This window comes from Elgaria multicarinata, chromosome 13 (genome assembly GCF_023053635.1).
Source record: "Elgaria multicarinata webbii isolate HBS135686 ecotype San Diego chromosome 13, rElgMul1.1.pri, whole genome shotgun sequence".
NCBI classification, from domain to species: Eukaryota; Metazoa; Chordata; class Lepidosauria; order Squamata; family Anguidae; genus Elgaria; species Elgaria multicarinata.
The window spans coordinates 27,962,052-27,981,638 of NC_086183.1; the positions used below are offsets into that span (position 1 = coordinate 27,962,052).

Here is a 19,587-nt window from a genome sequence, read left to right on the forward strand (position 1 = left end):
CCTGTCCGTCTGGAAGTACCTTCCATGGAAAGCAAAAAGACAGAAGCCCTGGTAGGGAAGAGGGAGGCTTATGAAGGAGTGACAACAAAGGCTTCCAGATGAAGCTATTTATTTATTTATTTATTTATTTATTTATTGCATTTATATACCGCTCCATAGCTGAAACTCTCTGGGTGGTTTACAAAAGTTATGATGCTGTGTCACCCTGGAAGTTTACTGGGGCTCCCCACATCGTCATCTTCCACCGAAGCGTCGACTTTTTCCTTACCACGGAAATCTGTTAAGGAAAAACAACGGAATTGCTGCACGATGCTTTCGGCATTAGAAACCTCCATCTGGAAGCAGCTGGAGGCATCTGGAGCCCCTGTAAAATATAGCGTGAATGAAGCAGGGCCGTGGTAGGATAAAAGCCTGGTGTTGCCTTGATCAAGAAGAGTGGAGGCATGGAAGGAGCTGTCCATTTCAGCACCGCCGACGCCGAGGCCTGAGCTTCGACTGGCCGGGCAGGAGTGGGAGCGCCCGTGGATCAGGGCTTTGCAAGTCAATTAGACTGCAGAAGGAGTTGTCAAAGTCTCCCTTTGAGGAGCTGAAAGGTGGCGGCGCGCAGGGCAGCCGAGCCATGAGAAGGGTGGCATAAAAAATGTCTATCAGGAATCAATATAAGCATCAGCAAAGGATGAAACCGTTGGGACCTGAGGAGCCGGAGTTGGGGAGGGAGGAAGCGAGCAGCAAAATGTCAATGGAATGGAAATGAAAAGTGATTGCATTGGCATGACGAAGAGGCAGGAAGGTTGCCAAAGGTCTGTGGGCATGACGGATCCCTTCCGGAATCTGCTACGGAGCAGAGGAAAGGGGGATGTCTGGGACAACAGCAACAATAGTGGGACAACAGACTCAAGTAGGAAAGGCAAGGATGAAAGGTAACAAGGGATTGATGTGAGTAAAAATAATTACACCGTAGCTCTCAGAGAGGATCACATAGGTAGCCTTCCCTATCCTGGTGCCTAGCAGACAGGTTGGAATACAACCCCCATCATCCCCACCCATTGTCCCTTCTGACTTGGGATGATGGTTTTTTAAAAAAAACACATCTGGAAGGTTCCAGGTTTCAGGGAGGCTGGTGATTCCCCCAAATAAATCTTAGGCAGTACACCTCAGGGATGGATTAGAAGCCACTGGGCTCTAGAGGGAGGAGAAACTAGACATGATAGGAGATGGAGGAAGGATTCAGAAATCCCTCCTTCTCCTGTTCTCAAGCATTTCACAGATGATGGGGGTGCTAAAGATCTCCTCCCCCGTGTCAGGCAGGCTGAGCCTATGGCATTGGGAGCTTGGACAAGTCTCTCCTCTTGGCCCTGATCTTATTTCCCTTGCTGCCGTGGAAACCCACTTCCTTCTGGTTGCCACAGAGACTCTAGGTCACATGGCTGTCCCCCCTTGCCCAGTTGCCATGGAGATCCGATGAGGGATGATGGAGGCTGAGCAATGATGCTGAGGCCTAGATGCTCCCAATCCTGGTTCTTGTTGAGACCCAGGGGGGACTGTGAGGATGGAGTTAGCATTCATCCCCCGGAACTAAGACTTTGCCTCACTTTGCAAAGAAGTAGCAAACGAGGCATACCAGTCTGATGATAGGGTAGAATCATAGAATAGCAGAGTAGGAAAGGGCCTACAAGGCCATTGAGTCCAACCCCCTGCTCAATGCAGGAATCCACCCTAAAGCATCCCTGACAGATGGTTGTCCAGCTGCCTCTTGAAGGCCTCTAGTGTGGGAGAGCCCACAACCTCACCAGGCAACTGATTCCATTGTCGTACTGCTCTAACAGTCAGGAAGTTTTTCCTGATGTCCAGCTGGTAGCTTCTCTCCAGATCTTCTACAGAAGATGTTCACACTGGACCACTGATGGGGGTGGGTGTTGAGGGGAGAATTGTGAACTGACTCACTAGAGTTTGATTTCACTGCAGCAAGCTTGAAGTTTAACTCTTTCCCAAAGCCTGTTATCCATGCCTCCTGAATTTGCTGATCCCAGTGAATGAATGGTCTAGGAACGCCTGCAGGGGTCAAGGCCTGGATCAGAGGCTATCAAGAATACCATTGAAGCCAACTTTAGCTTTTCAAAGGAAATGCAAGTTAGATGTTCGTTTGCTCATTATAAATACATCAAACAAACAAACAATTCTAAAACTCACATTCCACTTGCTAGTTTAATGCCAGGATCCAAAGGCAGCTCCCATAAACAAATCAATAAACAAATACAAAATGAACAATAATGTTTAAAGCACAGCCAGCAAAAAACAGCAGAGCAGTGGAAATGGTTATAATGCTGCTGGAAAGATGGTGGTGATGGTGAAGTTTTTCTAAACAGAAAAGCTTTAATTGGCTTTTTTAAAACTGGGAAGGACTCAGACTGGTTGGTTTCCCTAAGAAGCAAGTTCCATAATAAGGGTGCCACCACTAAGAAGCATTTGAACAACCCAAGATGTTCAAAGGCACACTGCATAACAGAATATCCCCAACAGTTCACAAAGGCTGGGGTGGTAGTAGGGGACATACACATACAGAGAAGGCCCTCCTTCAAATAAAACATACCATAAACTATAAATGTGTGGTCAAAATATGAACCGTAAATACCAAATGTTACAATGCAGGAAACAAAAATGGGCTGAAATAGTATGTATGAATTTTAGTGGTCTCTAAATTTAGTTTGTGTGTATTGGATTAGAACTGCTGATGAGTTATGTTCAGGTGTTGCTGTTCATAAATGTTGCAAGGGGTATATATACCTTGTGAATACATGTGTGGAGGGGAGAAAGGTTTCAGGTCACTGTGAAAAGACCATATTAGGTGAGATTGCAGGTCCTATCTCCCTCAGATTGCAAGGGACAGTTCACTCATGGCTGCGCATCACTCAATCATGCCTTGCTTCAATGTTCAACTCAATGTGGTGATGCTCAGCTTGTCGTAGAAATGATCTCCACTGAAAAGCGTTGGGTTTGAGTTGACATTGGATGATATGAACGTTCTAGCCTTTAATCTGTGTTAATCTGTGATTTGCACGCTCACACAGGCAAACACTGCTTGATGCTGCAGTGATGAACATGCATGTGTGACGAGCACTCCCCTTCACTACACACACACACACTGTCCCAAGCAGCTGAGGCTGGTGGCTCCGATGTCATTGGGGTGGTGAATCTGTTCCAGGTTTCAGTCAGAACCAGTGTAGAAGGACCTTGGATGATTTGTGTAGCTACAATACAAACCTTGTGCGAGTTTAACTATCATGACTCAGGAATTTTGGGAAGTGTAGTTTGGTGAAGGTTCCGAGCATTCTTTGTTACATATCTCTACCACCCCTCTGAGAACTACAGTTCCCAGTGAAGAGGGAATGACTATTTAAACGGATTTAAATCATGAGTGCTTGGTATGCTAGGAATGGAAAGATAAGTTCTGCTGGACTTGTGTAGATGGGTGTGCCTGAATATGTAATACTTAATAATAATGCATTGAATGGATATAACACTTAAGTTGTTCCAATCACTTCTCATTTCATGATCTCAGTAATCCTTGCAACAACCGTATAAAGTAGGCCAATATTAACATTTCCCCTGTATTTTAGAGATTAAGGGCTGAAGGTAAGAGACCAGTGGCCATCTCCTGAGGTCATGGAAAAGGTGAAATTTGACCCAGAGCCTTCCTGGTTCATAGCTGTTGTCCACCATGCTACAGAGTTAGTATAATCTGTGAGGGCAGTCTTGTGCATTGAATATTTCTGTTTTGAAAAAATGTCACTGTTTGCATTGCATTGTTTGCAGTTACGATGACTTGCACATAAGTTTGGGTCATGTGTGCATGAAGGTATATGTTTATTGTTGCATTGCCGCTTTTGCATGCATGATGAATCCCACATGTGTTTAGGTCATTTGTGTTCATTGGGATCAGGGCCAGTGCCAGACTATTTTGAACCCTAGGTAAGGTGAGCTACTTTCACCCCGCCTCCAAAAAAAAGCCAACTTTGATTTTTAAGAACATATGTTTCCTGGAAAAAATAAGAAGCACAAAACTTGAAACTGCTAAATTTATTTTAAAGTGCAAGAAATACATCAGGCCAATTATAGCAAACAAATTGGAAAGGAACGTCTATGGGTCTAAAATGCATTATTTAATAGGAATATCACCTCCAAATCATCCCCCCAACTCACACTCACACATGCACACACACACACTCAGCATCACTCACTCCAAACAAACACACGCATAAACACATGCATTCACTCAAAGACCCCATGCACCCCATTCACCCATACATTCTCTCTCTCTCTCTCTCTCTCTCTCTCTCTCTCTCTCTCTCTCTCTCTTCCGGGCGCGTTCCAGAAGTCCAAACGTGGAGCTGCCCCAACCCCACCCCAGCGTCCCTGGCTTCACTTCGGCTGGGCGGGTGCAGGGTGCCATCTCGCCTGCCCAGGCCCAGCTGAATCCTCGGGCCGGGCCGGCTCATAGCCATCGCGCATGAGTGTTGCACTGTGCCCGGTGCCCCTCTTATCTTGGCGCTCTAGGCGGCCGCCTGAGTGGCCTCGATGGCAGCACCGGCCCTGATTGGGATATATGTGTACACTAGGGTATGTGTTTTTTGTTCCAATACCCTACTGCAGCCTTCCCCAATCTGGTGTTCCCTAGATGGTTGGACTAGAAGCCCCATCATCCCCACCCACCATGGTCATTATGTGTGCTGTTTGAGGATTATAGGGGTAGTAGTCCAACAATCTGGAGGGCAGCAGACTAGGGAAGCAGATTAACTTGACCTGGCTGGGGGTCGTGGTGGAGGGAAATATCATATTTCCCCCCTGCTTACTCCTGCCCCCACATCTGTCCCCTTCCTCTGTTGTTTCCCTTTTGTCTATTTTAGATTGCAAGCCGCTTGGGGCAGGGATCTGTCTCCTTGTTCTTTGTAATGTGCCATGTACATAGGTGGGACTGTGTTGTTGTTGTTTTACATGCATATACAAAGGATTGGATTCAGGATCAGCCTTCTGTAGATGGAAGCGCTCGTGCTAATGGAAGGGGGTCTCATCCCAATTTCCAGGGATACCCACCCCTCTTGCACCACAGCTCACCCCCATCAGCAGGATCCCATGCCCCCCCCCAATGTAGCATTTTCAGGGGGCTGGAGTGGCTGCTGTGGGAAGGAGTGGGCAGGGGAATCTACTTCCACCCCCACCCCCAGTTGCATGCACTTCAGTCTAGATCCAAAACAAGGTACACATTCATTTATTTTATTATTACAACCTGTCTCCTCCCTTGCAAGGAACCCAGGGCAGCTTTCATGGTGAGAGTCAGCGACTGGCCCAAAGTCACCCAGTGAGCTTACATGGCCAAGCGGGGACAAGAACTCTGGAGTCCCAGTTCAACACCTAAACACACATTAATGTTTCTGGTTTTGTGTTTTATGTTAAGTCTCTAGTCAGCAACTATTTTTTCCTTGGAGGGCCAGTTTGAGAATTGAGTAAAGGGAGGAGGGCAAAAGCCCATGCCCCCCCTCCAATGGGCATACTGGTGAGATTTGTTTCCATCACACCCCTCACTCTGGGTGGGCCTGATTTGGCCCAGGACTCTGCACCTGTTCACCCTTAGCAAGGTGTGTGTGTGTGTTCCGGCGACCAGGTTCTCAGGGTCACAGAGGGAAAATATGCCACTATCGCTTATTTCCCCTCCTAGATTGTGCAGTCCTGTGTGACCGCTCCCACAGTGCCTATAAAGCTGCCTTCTACTGAATCAGATCATTGCTCCATCCAGCCTGAGTGCACTGTCTCTGATCGGACTGGCAGCAGCTTTGCAGGGAAGGGCCTTTCCCATTATTTGTTAGCCAATCCTTTTGACTGGTGATACTGGGGATTGAATCTGAGACCCTAAGTGTTCTCTTAGTTTGGGCGAGGGAAATCCAATTAGTTTGCGGTGCAATTAAGGTGTGTGTGTGTACTAACTTATTTTGCTGTGGCATAGGAGTGCCCTATGTAGGTTGTGTGTGTGTGTGTGTGTGTGTTTATGGGGGGGAATTGTAGTTTCGAGGTTGGGGCTGTCTGGATTGGAAGCTTAGAATGATCAAATCAGGGAAGTTCTGGTGTGTGTATAAATCTGCTTGACCATTGTGGGGTTAGGCCTATTAAGAATCAATGGGTCTCTCTCTTCTGTGTGGTCGGGAAGGTGCATTGTGGTCTCGGAGCGTCTGGCATGTGATGCTCTGTGTCTTGGGGAAGTCTGGATCCAAAGGTTGGCGTGGGCACCTATGGGGGAGGCCCGTGGTGAGCTCAGCTGTGAGACAATGACAATAGTTTGTGGCTCTGGGTTTCTCTGGGGGCTGCAACAAAACTGTGGAACTTATCAATCATTTGTGTGTGTGTGTGTGTTGAGGGTGTGTCTATGAGTTTCAGGGTGCCCATCAGTGACTTTGGCAGGTTCTCTTGGTGAGGTGTGGGGATCCCCTGCCTGCCTGCCCCTGTCTCCCCACCTTGGGCAAGGTGAATTCTGCAGTAAAAGAGGTGGAGCTTGCTGGTGGGCTGGGGTGTGTGTGTGGGGGGGGGGGGAGTTGCTGCTGATTGGCTGCTGCGCCTGCCCTGGCTCAGACAGCAGAAGCAGGAGCAAGCCCAGTCCCGTCCTTCCTCGCCTGGCAGCCCTGGGCACAGCATCCCTGGCTGGGGGCGCAGGCAGCTCCCTTCTCTCTCTCTCTCTCTGTCTTTCTCTCTCTCTCTCTTTCCCCATCCATCCATTCATCCATCTGCCTGCCTACTAGCCAGCCATCCCCAGGAGAGTCTGGATCATCCAGGCTGAGCTGCCAAAGCTGCCAAAATGGGGGTAAGTACCTCTCTCTCTCTCTCTCTCTCCATGCACTGAATGACACGGAGGCGGAAACGCCCTGATCGCGGTCTACTCGAGTATCTGTCATTTGCAGATATCTGTACCCCTCTGCATGTTTTGCACTCACGTCTCTTTGCCCTTGTGGTGCGCAGGGTCTTCTAGCCACGGGTCCACATCCGCATTGCGTGTGTGCTTGTGATTGCATGCTCAGGAGAAGGCAGATCTATGTTCTTTCTCCCCATCCCTTTGTACGACTAGCTATGCGCACATCTCTCCCACCCCCATGGCCTTGAACACACCGTGTCTATCTCCCTAGAATTTTGTCCACTTGCACATCATGTACGGGGGAAGGGGGGATTCTGTGCCCAGGTAGCAATATCTGCAGACCCCACGCTCCACAGGGAACCCGTGTGTGCCCCTTTTAACCCACTGTTGCCAACCGGGTGTTTTGACACTGTGTGCCTGTGGCGTGTGGCATGTATCTATATGTGCCTGTGCATGGTGTGTGTGTGTGTCCCTCTGCAACTGAGGAGCTGGTACCCGTATGTAGCACCCTTCTCCCTCCTCCCAACCCTGGCAGTAACCTTCTTTTCCCCTCTGTTCCATATGCACATGCAACACATCCCTTGTCCTTGGGGGGGGGGGTGTCAGGAGATGCACCCCGAACCTCTTTAATTTGCCCTTTCGTCCCCTCTCCCCTTCTTCATTGGATATGTTGGACCTGCTTCAAGCAGCTCAGGAAATATTTTTAGCTCCACAGTGATAAAAGCTTAACATCCCTCTTTTCAGTTCTAGGGAACACTGGAAGAGCCATATGTCTGCATGCATGTGGGAATGCATGGTGGGATACATTATGTGGTGGTGATGTGTGATAAAGTCATAGGGACTGGAACTCACCTTTACGGACGTCTTCTTTCATATTTTTTTAAGGGGGTGCCTGGAGATTGGGGCACCTCAGCAAGGTGTTGTTTGTTTGTTTAAGGCTTAGGTATCTTTTGGGGCATGGGGAGAAGGATTTTCTAAAAAAAATATTGCATCGGGGAAAGAGTTGACATGAAAATGGCCGGGCTGGGGGGAAATCTCTCCATCCCCACGGGTGACAAAATGTCAGCCAGGGATGGATAGATGGAGGAGGAAGGATGAGTCACTGTGTTGGAGGGAGAGAAAACATGCAAGGAACGGGGAAGGAGAGGGAGGGGGGGGATGATGATGATGATGATGATGGAGAAAGCAAAGAAGAGCGCATCAAAGGGACTGAAAAGTGCATAGAGAGGCATGAAAAAGGAAGCAGAGCAAGCCACCCGGAGACAGTGCAAAGGGGAGGGCGGGGGCGCTGTTTCCCCCCTCATTGATATTCAGGAGCTGTTGTCTCCTATGGGGGGGGGGGAAGGGACGGACGCCAGTGGAGGCTGCGGCAGCATAAGGCAGGAGCTGCATTCCCCTCTCTTAGCAATATAGTCCTGGGACACCCAAGTGCAGGGACAGATGAATGAATACAGCAAGGTCATCTTCCCCCTTTTCCTCCCCCCACCCAGTCTCTAGGAAGGGATGCTGGAGGTCATAGGGGGCACACAGAGGGTGTGTAAGGGGGGGCACCCTGTGGTTTTTGACAAGGATGCCCTCTAGCCCTGTCTTCTTCCCCAAGCTGGCGCCTTCCACATGTGTCGGGCTACAGGTCCCATCGTCCCCTGCCTTCTTCCCCCCCGGGATAATGGGACGTGTAGTCCACACCTCTGTAGGGCGCCAGGTTGTGGGAAGGCTTCTTTAACCATGGTGGGGTCATTGCGACACGATCAATAACGTTCTTGACGAATACATTCCTGCGTGCTTCCCTCGGGTAAGAAGAGGAGGAGGAAGTTGCGAACAAATGGGAAATCTAAGGATGAAAGGTCCTTTTCCGGACTGGGAGAGGGTGGGGTGGGGGCTAAGGAGAGAGAGAGAGAGGGAGAGGGAGGGAGGGGAAGGTGTCAAGAGACAAGCACAGGGCTTGTGTGTGGCGGGGCGGTGGGGAGGAGGAGGGGGGGAACAGATGGCCAGGGAGCAGCTAATCCGCCTTTCTTTCTAGCAAGAAGGGAGGGGTGCATCAGAGAGAGAGAGAGAGAGAGAGAGAGGAAGAGAGAGGACATCATTGCAGCAGCTGTAACCTTGCAAAGAGCAGGAAGGAGAGAGAAAAGGAAAGAGAGAGGGGGGAGAAAGAGGATATTGGGAGGGGGAATGCTGAGGCATGGGGCAACCCAGAGGATCTGGGTTCTCAGTGTGTGTGTGGGGGGGAGAGGATGAAGCCCCCTTCCCCCTCCACCACCATTATTTAAGCTTCCTTAGAAGAGAAAGTGAGGGGGAGGGAGGGATGACTTCCTAGCCTCTTCCTCCCATTGCTTCTTACTGCTCCCTCCCCCCTCCCTTCCCCTCCCCTTTTCTGCCTCCTATATTTGGTGTCTGCAGATAAGGAGAAGCAATTTCTATCGCCAGCAAGTCTCTGCAGCAAAAGGGGGGGGGGGGGGAGGAGAGGAAAGAAGGGATGAGAGCGCGCGCGCGAGAAAGAGAGCGCCCGGGTGTATATTGCAGGGAGAGGGGGTGGAAAGAGAGATGGAGAGGGAGTTTTATTCTGGGCCTTGTCTAATCTAATTTAAAGAGAGGTTAAAAAGAAAAGAAAAATCTCCCCTGACCTTACTTTCAAGATTCACCCTCCCTCTAGAAAATGAGTTTTGGCTTATGGGAGCGCCAGGCCTTGAGGAAAGGAAATCCCTGTGATCAATGGATTTCTAAGGTTCTGATGTTACCAGGGAAAGACACGCTCCCCTCCCGCCCCCGCCCCCTGCCCAAGCCAGCCTTATGCTCATCTGTCTCATCCTAGCTGGGTCACCCTGAGCCATTTGCCCCCTTCCCACGGATTCCTTTTGGAGCCCTGCAAAAGCAGGCAGACTCTCTCTTAGGAGAAGAAAATGTGGTTGGGGGGAGTTCTTCTTCTTCTTCTTCTTCTTCTTCTTCTTCTTCTTCTTCTTCTTCTTCTTCTTCTTCTTCCCCATTTGGCATGGGGCTCTGCGGCTGGTGAGTCCTGCTGCAGCATTGGCACCACGCCAGGGATCTCTCCCTTCCTTCCGTGTCGCAGCGCTGCAGAATGTGGGGGTGGTGGACAGTCCTGATGGCACTGGGGAGGCCCAACGAGAGCCTTGTGGGGTGCAGTGCCCCCGAGATCCCTTTAGCCAGGCACCCCGCTTCGCACCAGCCCTATATGTCAGGCAATAACCCATAATCTTCCAGGGGGCTTTGTCCACAGTGAGGACTGTGTGTTTGGGGGGGGATCCCCCTTTCTTGATTCCCCCATTTTTTGTATAACTTGGACATGCGAAATGCTTTCTTCTTCTTCTTCTTCTTCTTCTTCTTCTTCTTCTTCTTCTTCTTCTTCTTCTTCTTCTTCTTCTTCTTCTTCTTCTTCTTCTCTGTATTGCAGTGCACCACGTCCTCCCCGCCCCCCATGGGATTGGAAAGGGGGCAAAGGGATGTATAACTGCAGAGTTTTTAAACTGTCCTTCCTCTAATGAAAAACCACAGATTGGCACACGTAATTTACTTGGGGGATATTGCATTACACACATATCGCCCCAGGTCCGATCCCAGCGCTCTAAGGGGACCCAAAATCTTTTTCAGTCCGCAGTTCCCCCCATCACGTAATAATGGGATAGAATTTGGCGTGTGCAACTTTGCTGCGCATGTATAATGTGGATATGAAGTTGTGAATGTGAGTGATTGCACATTTCTGCAACGAGGGGAGCAAAGCGCATACCTGAGCATGCATTAAGGAAGGCTTTGGAGGGTTTTGATTGTGCACCCCTTTTCCTTCCTCTGTGATTTGCATGTGCAGAGCCTTGGTACGTGCATCTTTAATGTGATTATCTGTAAACGTAACCATCAGTGTGTGTGTGTGTGTGTGTTTGTGTGTGTTAATGAACTTGTAACCTGCATTTGTATATCTAAGGATAGCTGAGGTTGGTATACTCTGTTCTTCAGCACGTGTACAGCTCTTTCCCAAGATCTCAGCTTCTGGACCAAGGTTTATATCATGCCAGGCATTCCCACGGGAACAGAGTGAATGGGGTTGGCTGTTGTGTACTTACCCCCATTCCTGGATCAACCCCAGGAAGGTGATCCCAGCTTTCAGATGTGAATCAGGGCCTAAGGTTGTCACATTGGCCTTCTGACATAGCTGTGCTGGGAAGGGCATCTCAAGGTCAGTCAAGGTCCTCAAATACCGTTTTGGGGCCTCTAGACAGAAAATGTACTGTTTAAACTTATATCCCATCCTTCCTCCCTTGCAGTTAGTAGCCAGACTCCATCTTGATTAACTTCAGAGATGGAAGCACATCCGATGCCTTCATGCTGTGTATAGCCAACATATCCCCTCCCTTGTACAGAACTGCCCACCCTCTCTGACCCTATTCAGTCCTGGATGCGTCTTCTTCTAGTTAGGGGCCAGGAGAAGGAAGGTGGTGTGAGGCTCGGTACAGATGGTAGCTTTCAGACACTTCTAACCATCTTCACTTGTGGTACGCAGGTTTGTTTTTCCTCCCTATCCTGCTGTGGCGCAGAGCAAAACAACAACACACATTTTGTGAACTGCCCGGAGAATATTGATATTGCACAGCCTCTATAAATATTGTAAATAAATAAATTATAAATAGGTTTTGCAGGTTTTTCAAGTGCCTTAGAAACCTACAAAACCTGTTTGATCAGAGACCATAGTGGAAAATGGAAAAAAAATGAACGGCAGGAAGCCTCTGAAAAATTATTGTCTGTGAATGGCTGCAGGGTGTCTTCTTCCCCCTGGCCAGATGGAAACTTACCTAGAACCAAACAGGTGCATGGATAAGCCAAGCCAGGAAGGGCTACCTCTAAGTTCGCAGCCTCCTAGGAATAGTCTTTTCTAGTGTGAGGAACACACCGGCAACCCTCATCTAGCAAATCTCTTTGCTAAAAGATATGGAAAAGATAATAGAATACCTCTAAAAGAGAGACGTCAGGGAAATTTGTGAGATTCCCAAGGCTGGATCTCTGCATCTAGAACAAGTGGCGTTCCTGCTGGTGGCATGGATATTGCAGGCAGAGTGCTGCTACACAGGTTGCCCTGTGAAAGCACAGCCTATCCATTGGGCAGGTATGGATGAGAATATCTGCATGTGCAGCAGTGTGCATGTGGATGTAGGGACTGGGGGAATTGAGGAGGGTCAGGTCCTTTGCCCATCAAATAGGCAGCTCTATGATCATACAACAGGGCCTTATATTGGATCAGGCCATCAGTCTGTTTAGCCCAATATTGCCTCTAGCACAGCAGAGGTCTTTCCTGGTCCTTCGACCTGAGGTAGCCTTTTGACCTTTAAATTGAGATGCCAAGGAGGTGCCACTAAGCTATGGCCTAGTCAACAATTTAGCGTGATGCCCTCTCTTCTGGGGCAACCGCTTCCCTCCCAAGGTCTAGCAGGCCGTCTCCCATCTCCTTCTGGTGTGCTAAACCATGGCGATCAAACCAATCAGCCGATTGCCTTGTCATCTCCGGCCAGTGGGCTAAAAAGGAAGCCACAAATTAAAAGAAGAAGAAATGGCTGTAATTAGCTATTTGGATTTCAAGAGAGACGACAGCACTAAAAAACCATAATCCAATAAAGCCTATCAGTAAACAAAACGAAACATGGAAATAAAAGTATCGTATTCATGTTTTAGTCTGGTGCCTGTTTAAGACCATAAAAACGGTCTTGCTGGATCATTTAGAAGGACCTAGAGAATCCAGCATTTTGTCCCAACAGTGGCCAGTCAAACTTGTGGAAGTTCATAAGTAAACAGGAAGGTGAGAGCCTTTCCATGTTGTTCAGTATCTGGTAATCAGAGGTATACTACTTTTGAACATGGAGGTTCCACGTTTTTATCTGTTATGGCTAAGAGCCGTTGTCCTCTATGAATTTGTCCATTTCTTCTTAAACACCATTCAGCCTAGTGGAGAACATTACATCTCGTAGTGCTGCATTCCATAAAAGAATTGTGCTCATGTGTTCATGCTCAAACTTTGGCGAATCTTCAAAGGGATGGAATCATAGGATAGTAGAGTTGGAAGGGACCTATAAGGCCATCGAGTCCAGCCTTCTGCTCAATGCCGGAATCCACCTTAAAGCATCCCTGACAGCTGCCTCTTGAAGGCCTCTAGTGTGGGAGAGCCCACAACCTCCCTAGGTCATTGGTTCCATTGTCATACTGCTCTAATTGGAGGGTATCCACCAAAGAAGGCCTCGCCCCTCTTATTTTATGGCAGCCTTCCCTAACTTGATGCCCTCCAGATGTGTTGGACTACAACTCCCATCATGCATAGCCAGCATGGCCCTCATCTCAGTGATTGCACAGGGGAGAAGGTTTCTGTTGTCAAAGTCCTGTCTTATCAGGACTCTTGAACCTTTGAGTTTTAGAGGAAGCCACTTACATACCGAGATCGTTAGGGGGTGGGCTTTGCCTGCATTGGGGTACACCCCATGATGTATATATTTTGCTCCAAACATGTCTACACAGTAAAACTTTCAGAACTAGTATTTCTTATGGGAGATGGCTTAGTCAATTCTATGTCATGTTATTCCCAGTACATGGTCTATATGGAATGCTTGGTGTTGGGAAACTCTAGCCCAGGGAAGTGACTCTCCCACCTCATTCCCATTTAACGCCCTCGCCTCTCCTTCTCTCTCCGCCATGCAGTATGGGCGCTCAGACAGCTACCGCGTGGCAACCACGCAAGACAAACACGATGAGAACTCCTCACCCAAGAAGAGCAAAGCGCAGCAGAAGGTCCGGGATCTGGATGATCTCAAGAAGGAAGTGGCGATGGTGAGCTATGGTTGGCCTGGGGTGGGTGGGTGCCTTTGGCCAGGAGGGGGGTGGCTGTGGTGGTTGTCGGGGTGTGTGTGTCTAATTTGGCAGCAGCAGACTTTATGAGGGTGGAAGAGAGGGCCCCCTGAAAGAGACCGTGGAGAGATGCCCTAATTTTCACTCTTCTCTTTGTGTTTCTTCAGACTGAGCACAAAATGTCCATTGAGGAGGTGTGCCGGAAATACAACACAGACTGCGTGCAGGTGAGGAAACCCAGTCGGAGTTATTTCCCCGTCCTGTGGGGCTAGTTTTTTTCCCTCTCAACACAGGCTGGGGATGGGTCGGGCTAAATGCAGAAGCCTGCCCCTTCTATAGTACCGTGAACCTGGGCTGAAAGTACATGGATGGGGCGAAGAGCTGGCTGGCAAAGATGGCCAGCAAGGGGACTGGAGTAGTAACTGTGTAGAACAGATTGGCTGGTGGTAGTTAAGTTTCATCTTTGGAAAAAACATGGCACTATTCAGAGCTTTGAGTCCATCCGTTACAACATGGGCAGGGAAATGCTTTCAGCCTGAGGGTTGAATTCTGTTTTGGAGAAGATGGAGGGTGTGTGTGTGTGTGTGCACGTGAGAGAGAGAGAGAGATTCCAGAAGTGGGTGGGGCTTAAGGCAAAGGGGCGGAACCAAAGGCAAAAGGCATTGGGCTGAAAATAGAAGCATGTTGTAGCTTAAGGCTCTTACTGCTATTAATTAAGCCCTTAGGAGAGGTATTTCAACCTTTCAGAATTGGGGGCAGGGGAGAAGAAACCCCAGCGGAGGCTGGTGGCTCTAATGTCAGTGGCTCTGGACTTCAGTCAGAACCAGTCAGAACTCTAAAGGAACTATCCAAGGTGCGGAGTTGTTTTTTGTTTTAAACTTAGCAATGCAATTCAATTGAAGTTAGAATGGCTTTGGGTCTCCCATCTGCGTGTGTGTGTGTGTGTGTGTGTGAGTGGCCTTTTAGGGCACAATCCTATGCACGTTTAGACAGAAAAGAAGTCCTACAACTCCCAACATTCCCCAGCCGGCTATACTATGCTGGTTGGGGAATGTTGGGAGTTGTAGGACTTTTTTTCTTCTGTCCAAGCATGCATAGGATTGTGCCTGAAGAGCCTAAGGAATTCGTTGCTGCAGGAACTGTGACAGGCAAGAAGGGGAGGATTAGGCTGTATGGGAAGGATGGAGGGATGTGGGGCTTCGTCAGTCGGTTCTGCCATGGGGCATGGATGCATTCCTTATTTTCCTGTCTCCTCATCAGGGTCTGACCCACAGCAAAGCCCAAGAGATCCTGGCCCGAGATGGCCCCAACGCACTCACCCCGCCTCCTACCACTCCCGAATGGGTGAAGTTTTGCCGCCAACTCTTTGGGGGTTTCTCCATCCTCTTGTGGATCGGCGCCATCCTTTGCTTCTTGGCCTATGGCATTCAGGCGGGGACAGAGGACGACCCCGCAGGGGACAATGTGAGTGTTAGAACATCAGTCTGCTGCAGTGCATTTGCTGGTGGCGGTAGGCCGGCCGGCCGGCCAGGCAGGGCAATTCTTTGCAGCTCCTGATGCACCAATGTCATGTCTCTGCTCCTGCCCTCCTACAGCTGTACCTTGGTATTGTCTTGGCTGCTGTTGTCATCATCACCGGTTGTTTCTCCTACTATCAAGAAGCCAAAAGCTCTAAGATCATGGAGTCCTTCAAGAACATGGTGCCCCAGGTATGAAATGAAGAGGAAGGAATATATGAATAGGGTTGTTAAGCATAAGAACATAAGAAGAGCCCTGCTGGATCAGACCAAGGGTCCATCTAGTTCAGCACTCCGTTTACACAGTGGCCAACCAGCCATTGGCCAGGGACCAACAAGACAGGACATGGTGCAACAGCCATATATTACAGCCTCCCCCAGCCTGGTGCCCTCCAGCTGTGTTGGACTACAATTCCCACCATTATCAACCTAGCTGGGAATGATGGGGGTTGGAACCCAACATGTCTGGAAGGCATCAGGTTGGGGGGGAGGCTGCAGCCTTGTAATGGTTGAACCTGTAAAACTGTGTTATACCAGATAACCAGGGTTTGAAGGCTTCCGCTTTCAATCAGCCCAAGAATGCCCCATTCCTGGGTTATTATCGTTACATCCAAAACAAGGAACTCTGGGTTGTTTAGTGGTTAAACAACCCAGAGTTAACCCAACAACAAATCATGGCAATTGTTTGTTAACTGTTGGTTGTTTAGCTCCTAAAAACCCGGAGTTCCAGGTTCAGGCATCATGATTACAGTTGATTGAAAGTCACTGCTGCATGGCTCTGGAATTGGCCGTGACATGTGAACCTGGTCAACATCAGCATCATACTTCAGTACAGGTGCATGGTAGTGTAGAAGAAATTGTGGTTTCTTTAGAAATCTTTCAAGCACTCTCTCCCATGAAGATAAGAAAGGGTGTTAGTCCATAGAGAAATACAGCAGAACCAAAATCCATAGGTGCAAGTTCAAAAATCTCTGGTAGACAGTGGGCATTATCCACTACCAACCTGATGTGCCAGTTTTCCCTGGAAAACTCTTCATGCCAGCAAGCACTAGCGGTATTGTGCTACAGGAAATTTATGCTACACCCACTGTATAATAATAATAATAATAATAATAATAATAATAATAATAATAATAATAACCCGCCTCTCCCTCTGGATCGAGGTGGGGAACAACACTAAATAAAATATAATACATAAAATTAGTTAAAAGAGCATATAAAACCAATACAATATTAAAATAACAATTTTAGACATGGGTTCAAATCCTAGATTTAGATACAGATTAACGGCCGGGGAAGGCAACGGCAAACCACCCCGTTATAAGGCCTGCCAAGAAAACGTCAACGAAAGCTGGTGTCCCTCCAAGAGTCAGTAATGACTTAGTGCTTGCACGAGAGGTTCCTTTCCTTTCCTTTCCTAAAATCCTAACCCATTGATTAATTGACCCCCACTGGCTTTGACTAAGTCACCTCAGCTCTCCTATCTGTAAAATGGGAAAAGAGTGTTGCACTACCTCAGAGAGTTTTGTGAAGTGGATGAGAGGACTCATTAAGAATTGCAGACGGACACCATTAGAAGCAGGACCTTTGCAAGTTGGAAGTGCTACATATTTGATGAATCGTTATCATATGAACGATAACCCTATTACTTCCGTCCCTCTTGGAGACAATGCTCTAAGGTGATGTGTTTTAGGGGAAGTGAGCCAGTAGCTGAGAACCCAGAATGTCTACCTATCTACCTGAGCCTGCCTCTCTCATCCCGTAGCAAGCCCTGGTCATCCGGGAAGGTGAGAAGATGCAGTTGAATGCTGAAGATGTGGTGGTTGGCGATCTGGTAGAGGTGAAAGGAGGAGACAGGGTCCCAGCCGACTTAAGGATCATCTCAGCCCATGGCTGCAAGGTGAGGCCCTGACACTTACCTCCAGTGTTGGACCTGTGTTGCTTTCAGCAGGCAGCTCTGGAACCTCTAGTGCTGCATCACTTCCCAAAAGTTCTCTCTTGTTCTCATCCAAACCAAATGGAGAGTTCATGTTATCACTGCAGGGTTAAACAACATGAACGCCATATCTTTGAATGCCATGGTTGGGATTTTGCTTGTGGGAGAAGGAAGTTACCCGGATCAGTACCACAGCGTGCATGTTTTGTGTGTGTGTGCTAACCCTGACTCCATGTTGTTTTCCCGCTGACCACCACCTCACTGCCACACCAACTTGCCCTGATTTTGTAGAGTGTGAAGCAGCTCTTGTCTATAACCCAACATTCGAATTTATTCTGAAAGTCAAAGTTTGCATGTAAACAGCAACTAACACGAGGATCTCAGAATGTGACCCTCATGTTTGTTGCTGTTAACACGCCAACTTTGAGAATCTTAAAATCCGACACACGAATTTACACGTTTCAATGAATCGTGAGATCAACTAAGTGCAAAGTTTTAACTACATTTGTTCCATTTTAGTGGACTAAATGTGTGGCATTTTCTCTCTCCCTCCAGGTGGATAATTCCTCCTTGACTGGTGAATCAGAGCCACAGACTCGATCACCTGATTGTACCCATGACAACCCTCTGGAGACCAGGAACATCACTTTCTTCTCTACCAACTGTGTAGAAGGTGCGGCCAGAGGTTGGGCTAAGATGGCCACTTGCGCATCGCCCCAAGGGCAACTAAAATGATCTAGGGTCTGGAGCATCTCCCCTCTGAGGGAAGGTTACAAGAGCTGCGATTGTTCAGCTTGGAAAAAAGGAGGCTAAGGGGAGACATGATAGAGGGGTACAAAATTATGCATGGTGTGGAGAATGTGGATAGAGAGACATTTTTCTCCCTCTCTCCAAAATACTAGAACGCAATGGGGGCATCCCATGAAGCTGAGTGGTGGGAGATTCAGGACTGATAAAAGGAAGGACTTCTTCACACATTGCATAGTTAAACTATGGAATTCACTACCACAAGATGTGATGGCTACCAATTTGGATGGCTTTAAAAGGGGCTTGGATAAATTCCTGGAGGAGAAGGCTATCAGTGGCTACTAGCCCTGATGGTTATGTGCTACCTCCAGTATCCGAGGCAGTAAGCCTGTGTGCACTAGTCGCTGGGGAACATGGGTGGGAGGATGCTGTTGCACCATATCCTGATTTGTTGGTCCCTGGATGACCACTGTATAAACAGAGTGCTGGACTAGATGGACCCATGGTCTGATCCAGCATGGCTCTTCTGATGTTCTTATGTTCAAAAGAAGAAATGCATCTCTCCCCACAAAGCTGCTACGGATTTGCATAACATTTGCATACACTAATTAATAGCTGATGTGATCCAAATTTAGAAATAATGGCTATGATTTAAATAGAAACACAGTTCATCTGAATGTAGTGGAGTAGACCTATAGGCCTTCTCAGTCTGCCGTCCAGGTGCTAACTGTTGATAGCAATTTCAAAGATTCTGCTTTCCCTTCCAAGGGTTACCTGTATTTATTAATTTTATTTATTTATTGCATTTTTTATACCGCCCAATAGCCAAAGCTCCAAGTTCAGTCCTTTAAACTGAACTTGGACCAGACAGCCTTTCAAATTGTGAATGCCTTCAAATAGAGGACTGCCCTCTGAAAGATTTTCAAATAGAGGACTGTTCTCCCTAAAGTAGGGCACATGGACACCTTAGAACGTGTGTTTGTGCATGTCTCGAGGTTGGAGGTTTAATAATGGGGCCTACATACACCACAGACCTGAATTAACTTAATCGTAATTCCTTCTCCCCCCAGAAACCATAAGAACTGTAGTTCTCCAAGGGGGATTTGAAACTTCTCACAGATATTTCCCGTTCTTCAAAACTATACTTCCCAGGATTCTTTTAGGGTAGTCATACCAATGCAACTGGTATAAATCCAATATAAATTTGTAGCGTAGATATGCCCATGGAGTCCTCTCTCATCCCACCAGGCACAGCACGTGGAGTTGTCGTTGCCACTGGTGACCGCACTGTGATGGGCCGGATTGCCACACTGGCTTCGGGCCTCGAGGTTGGCAAGACCCCCATTGCCCGAGAGATTGAACACTTCATCCAGCTGATCACTGGCGTGGCTGTCTTTTTGGGAGTCTCCTTCTTCGTCCTCTCCCTCATTCTGGGCTACAGCTGGCTGGAAGCGGTCATCTTCCTCATTGGCATCATTGTGGCCAATGTCCCTGAGGGGCTCCTGGCTACTGTCACTGTAAGTAACCCAGACTGATCAGGGCTGTAAGTGTGAGGGATGGGAGCGAGTTCTTATTAGTCAACCGGATAGAAACCTTCCTGCACATTGGCCCTTGAGGCTTCCTTTAAAAAAGAGAAGAACGAAAGCTAGACATTTAAGGGA

The 19,587-nt window shown here is 48.2% G+C and overlaps 1 protein-coding gene across 1 annotated transcript in view; it reads left to right on the top strand.

Moving 5' to 3' along the window:
• The first annotated feature begins 6,632 nt into the window (after window positions 1–6,632).
• ATP1A3 (ATPase Na+/K+ transporting subunit alpha 3) overlaps window positions 6,633–19,587 on the top strand; it is a 32,763-nt gene continuing 19,808 nt past the window's right edge. Inside the window, exons 1-8 of the mRNA XM_063140365.1 lie at window positions 6,633–6,847; window positions 13,580–13,708; window positions 13,894–13,953; window positions 14,987–15,190; window positions 15,322–15,435; window positions 17,009–17,143; window positions 17,735–17,852; window positions 19,175–19,443. Coding sequence (XP_062996435.1) covers window positions 6,842–6,847; window positions 13,580–13,708; window positions 13,894–13,953; window positions 14,987–15,190; window positions 15,322–15,435; window positions 17,009–17,143; window positions 17,735–17,852; window positions 19,175–19,443 — 1,035 coding nt within the window. The 5' untranslated portion in view covers window positions 6,633–6,841. The remainder of the gene's footprint in view (window positions 6,848–13,579; window positions 13,709–13,893; window positions 13,954–14,986; window positions 15,191–15,321; window positions 15,436–17,008; window positions 17,144–17,734; window positions 17,853–19,174; window positions 19,444–19,587) is intronic.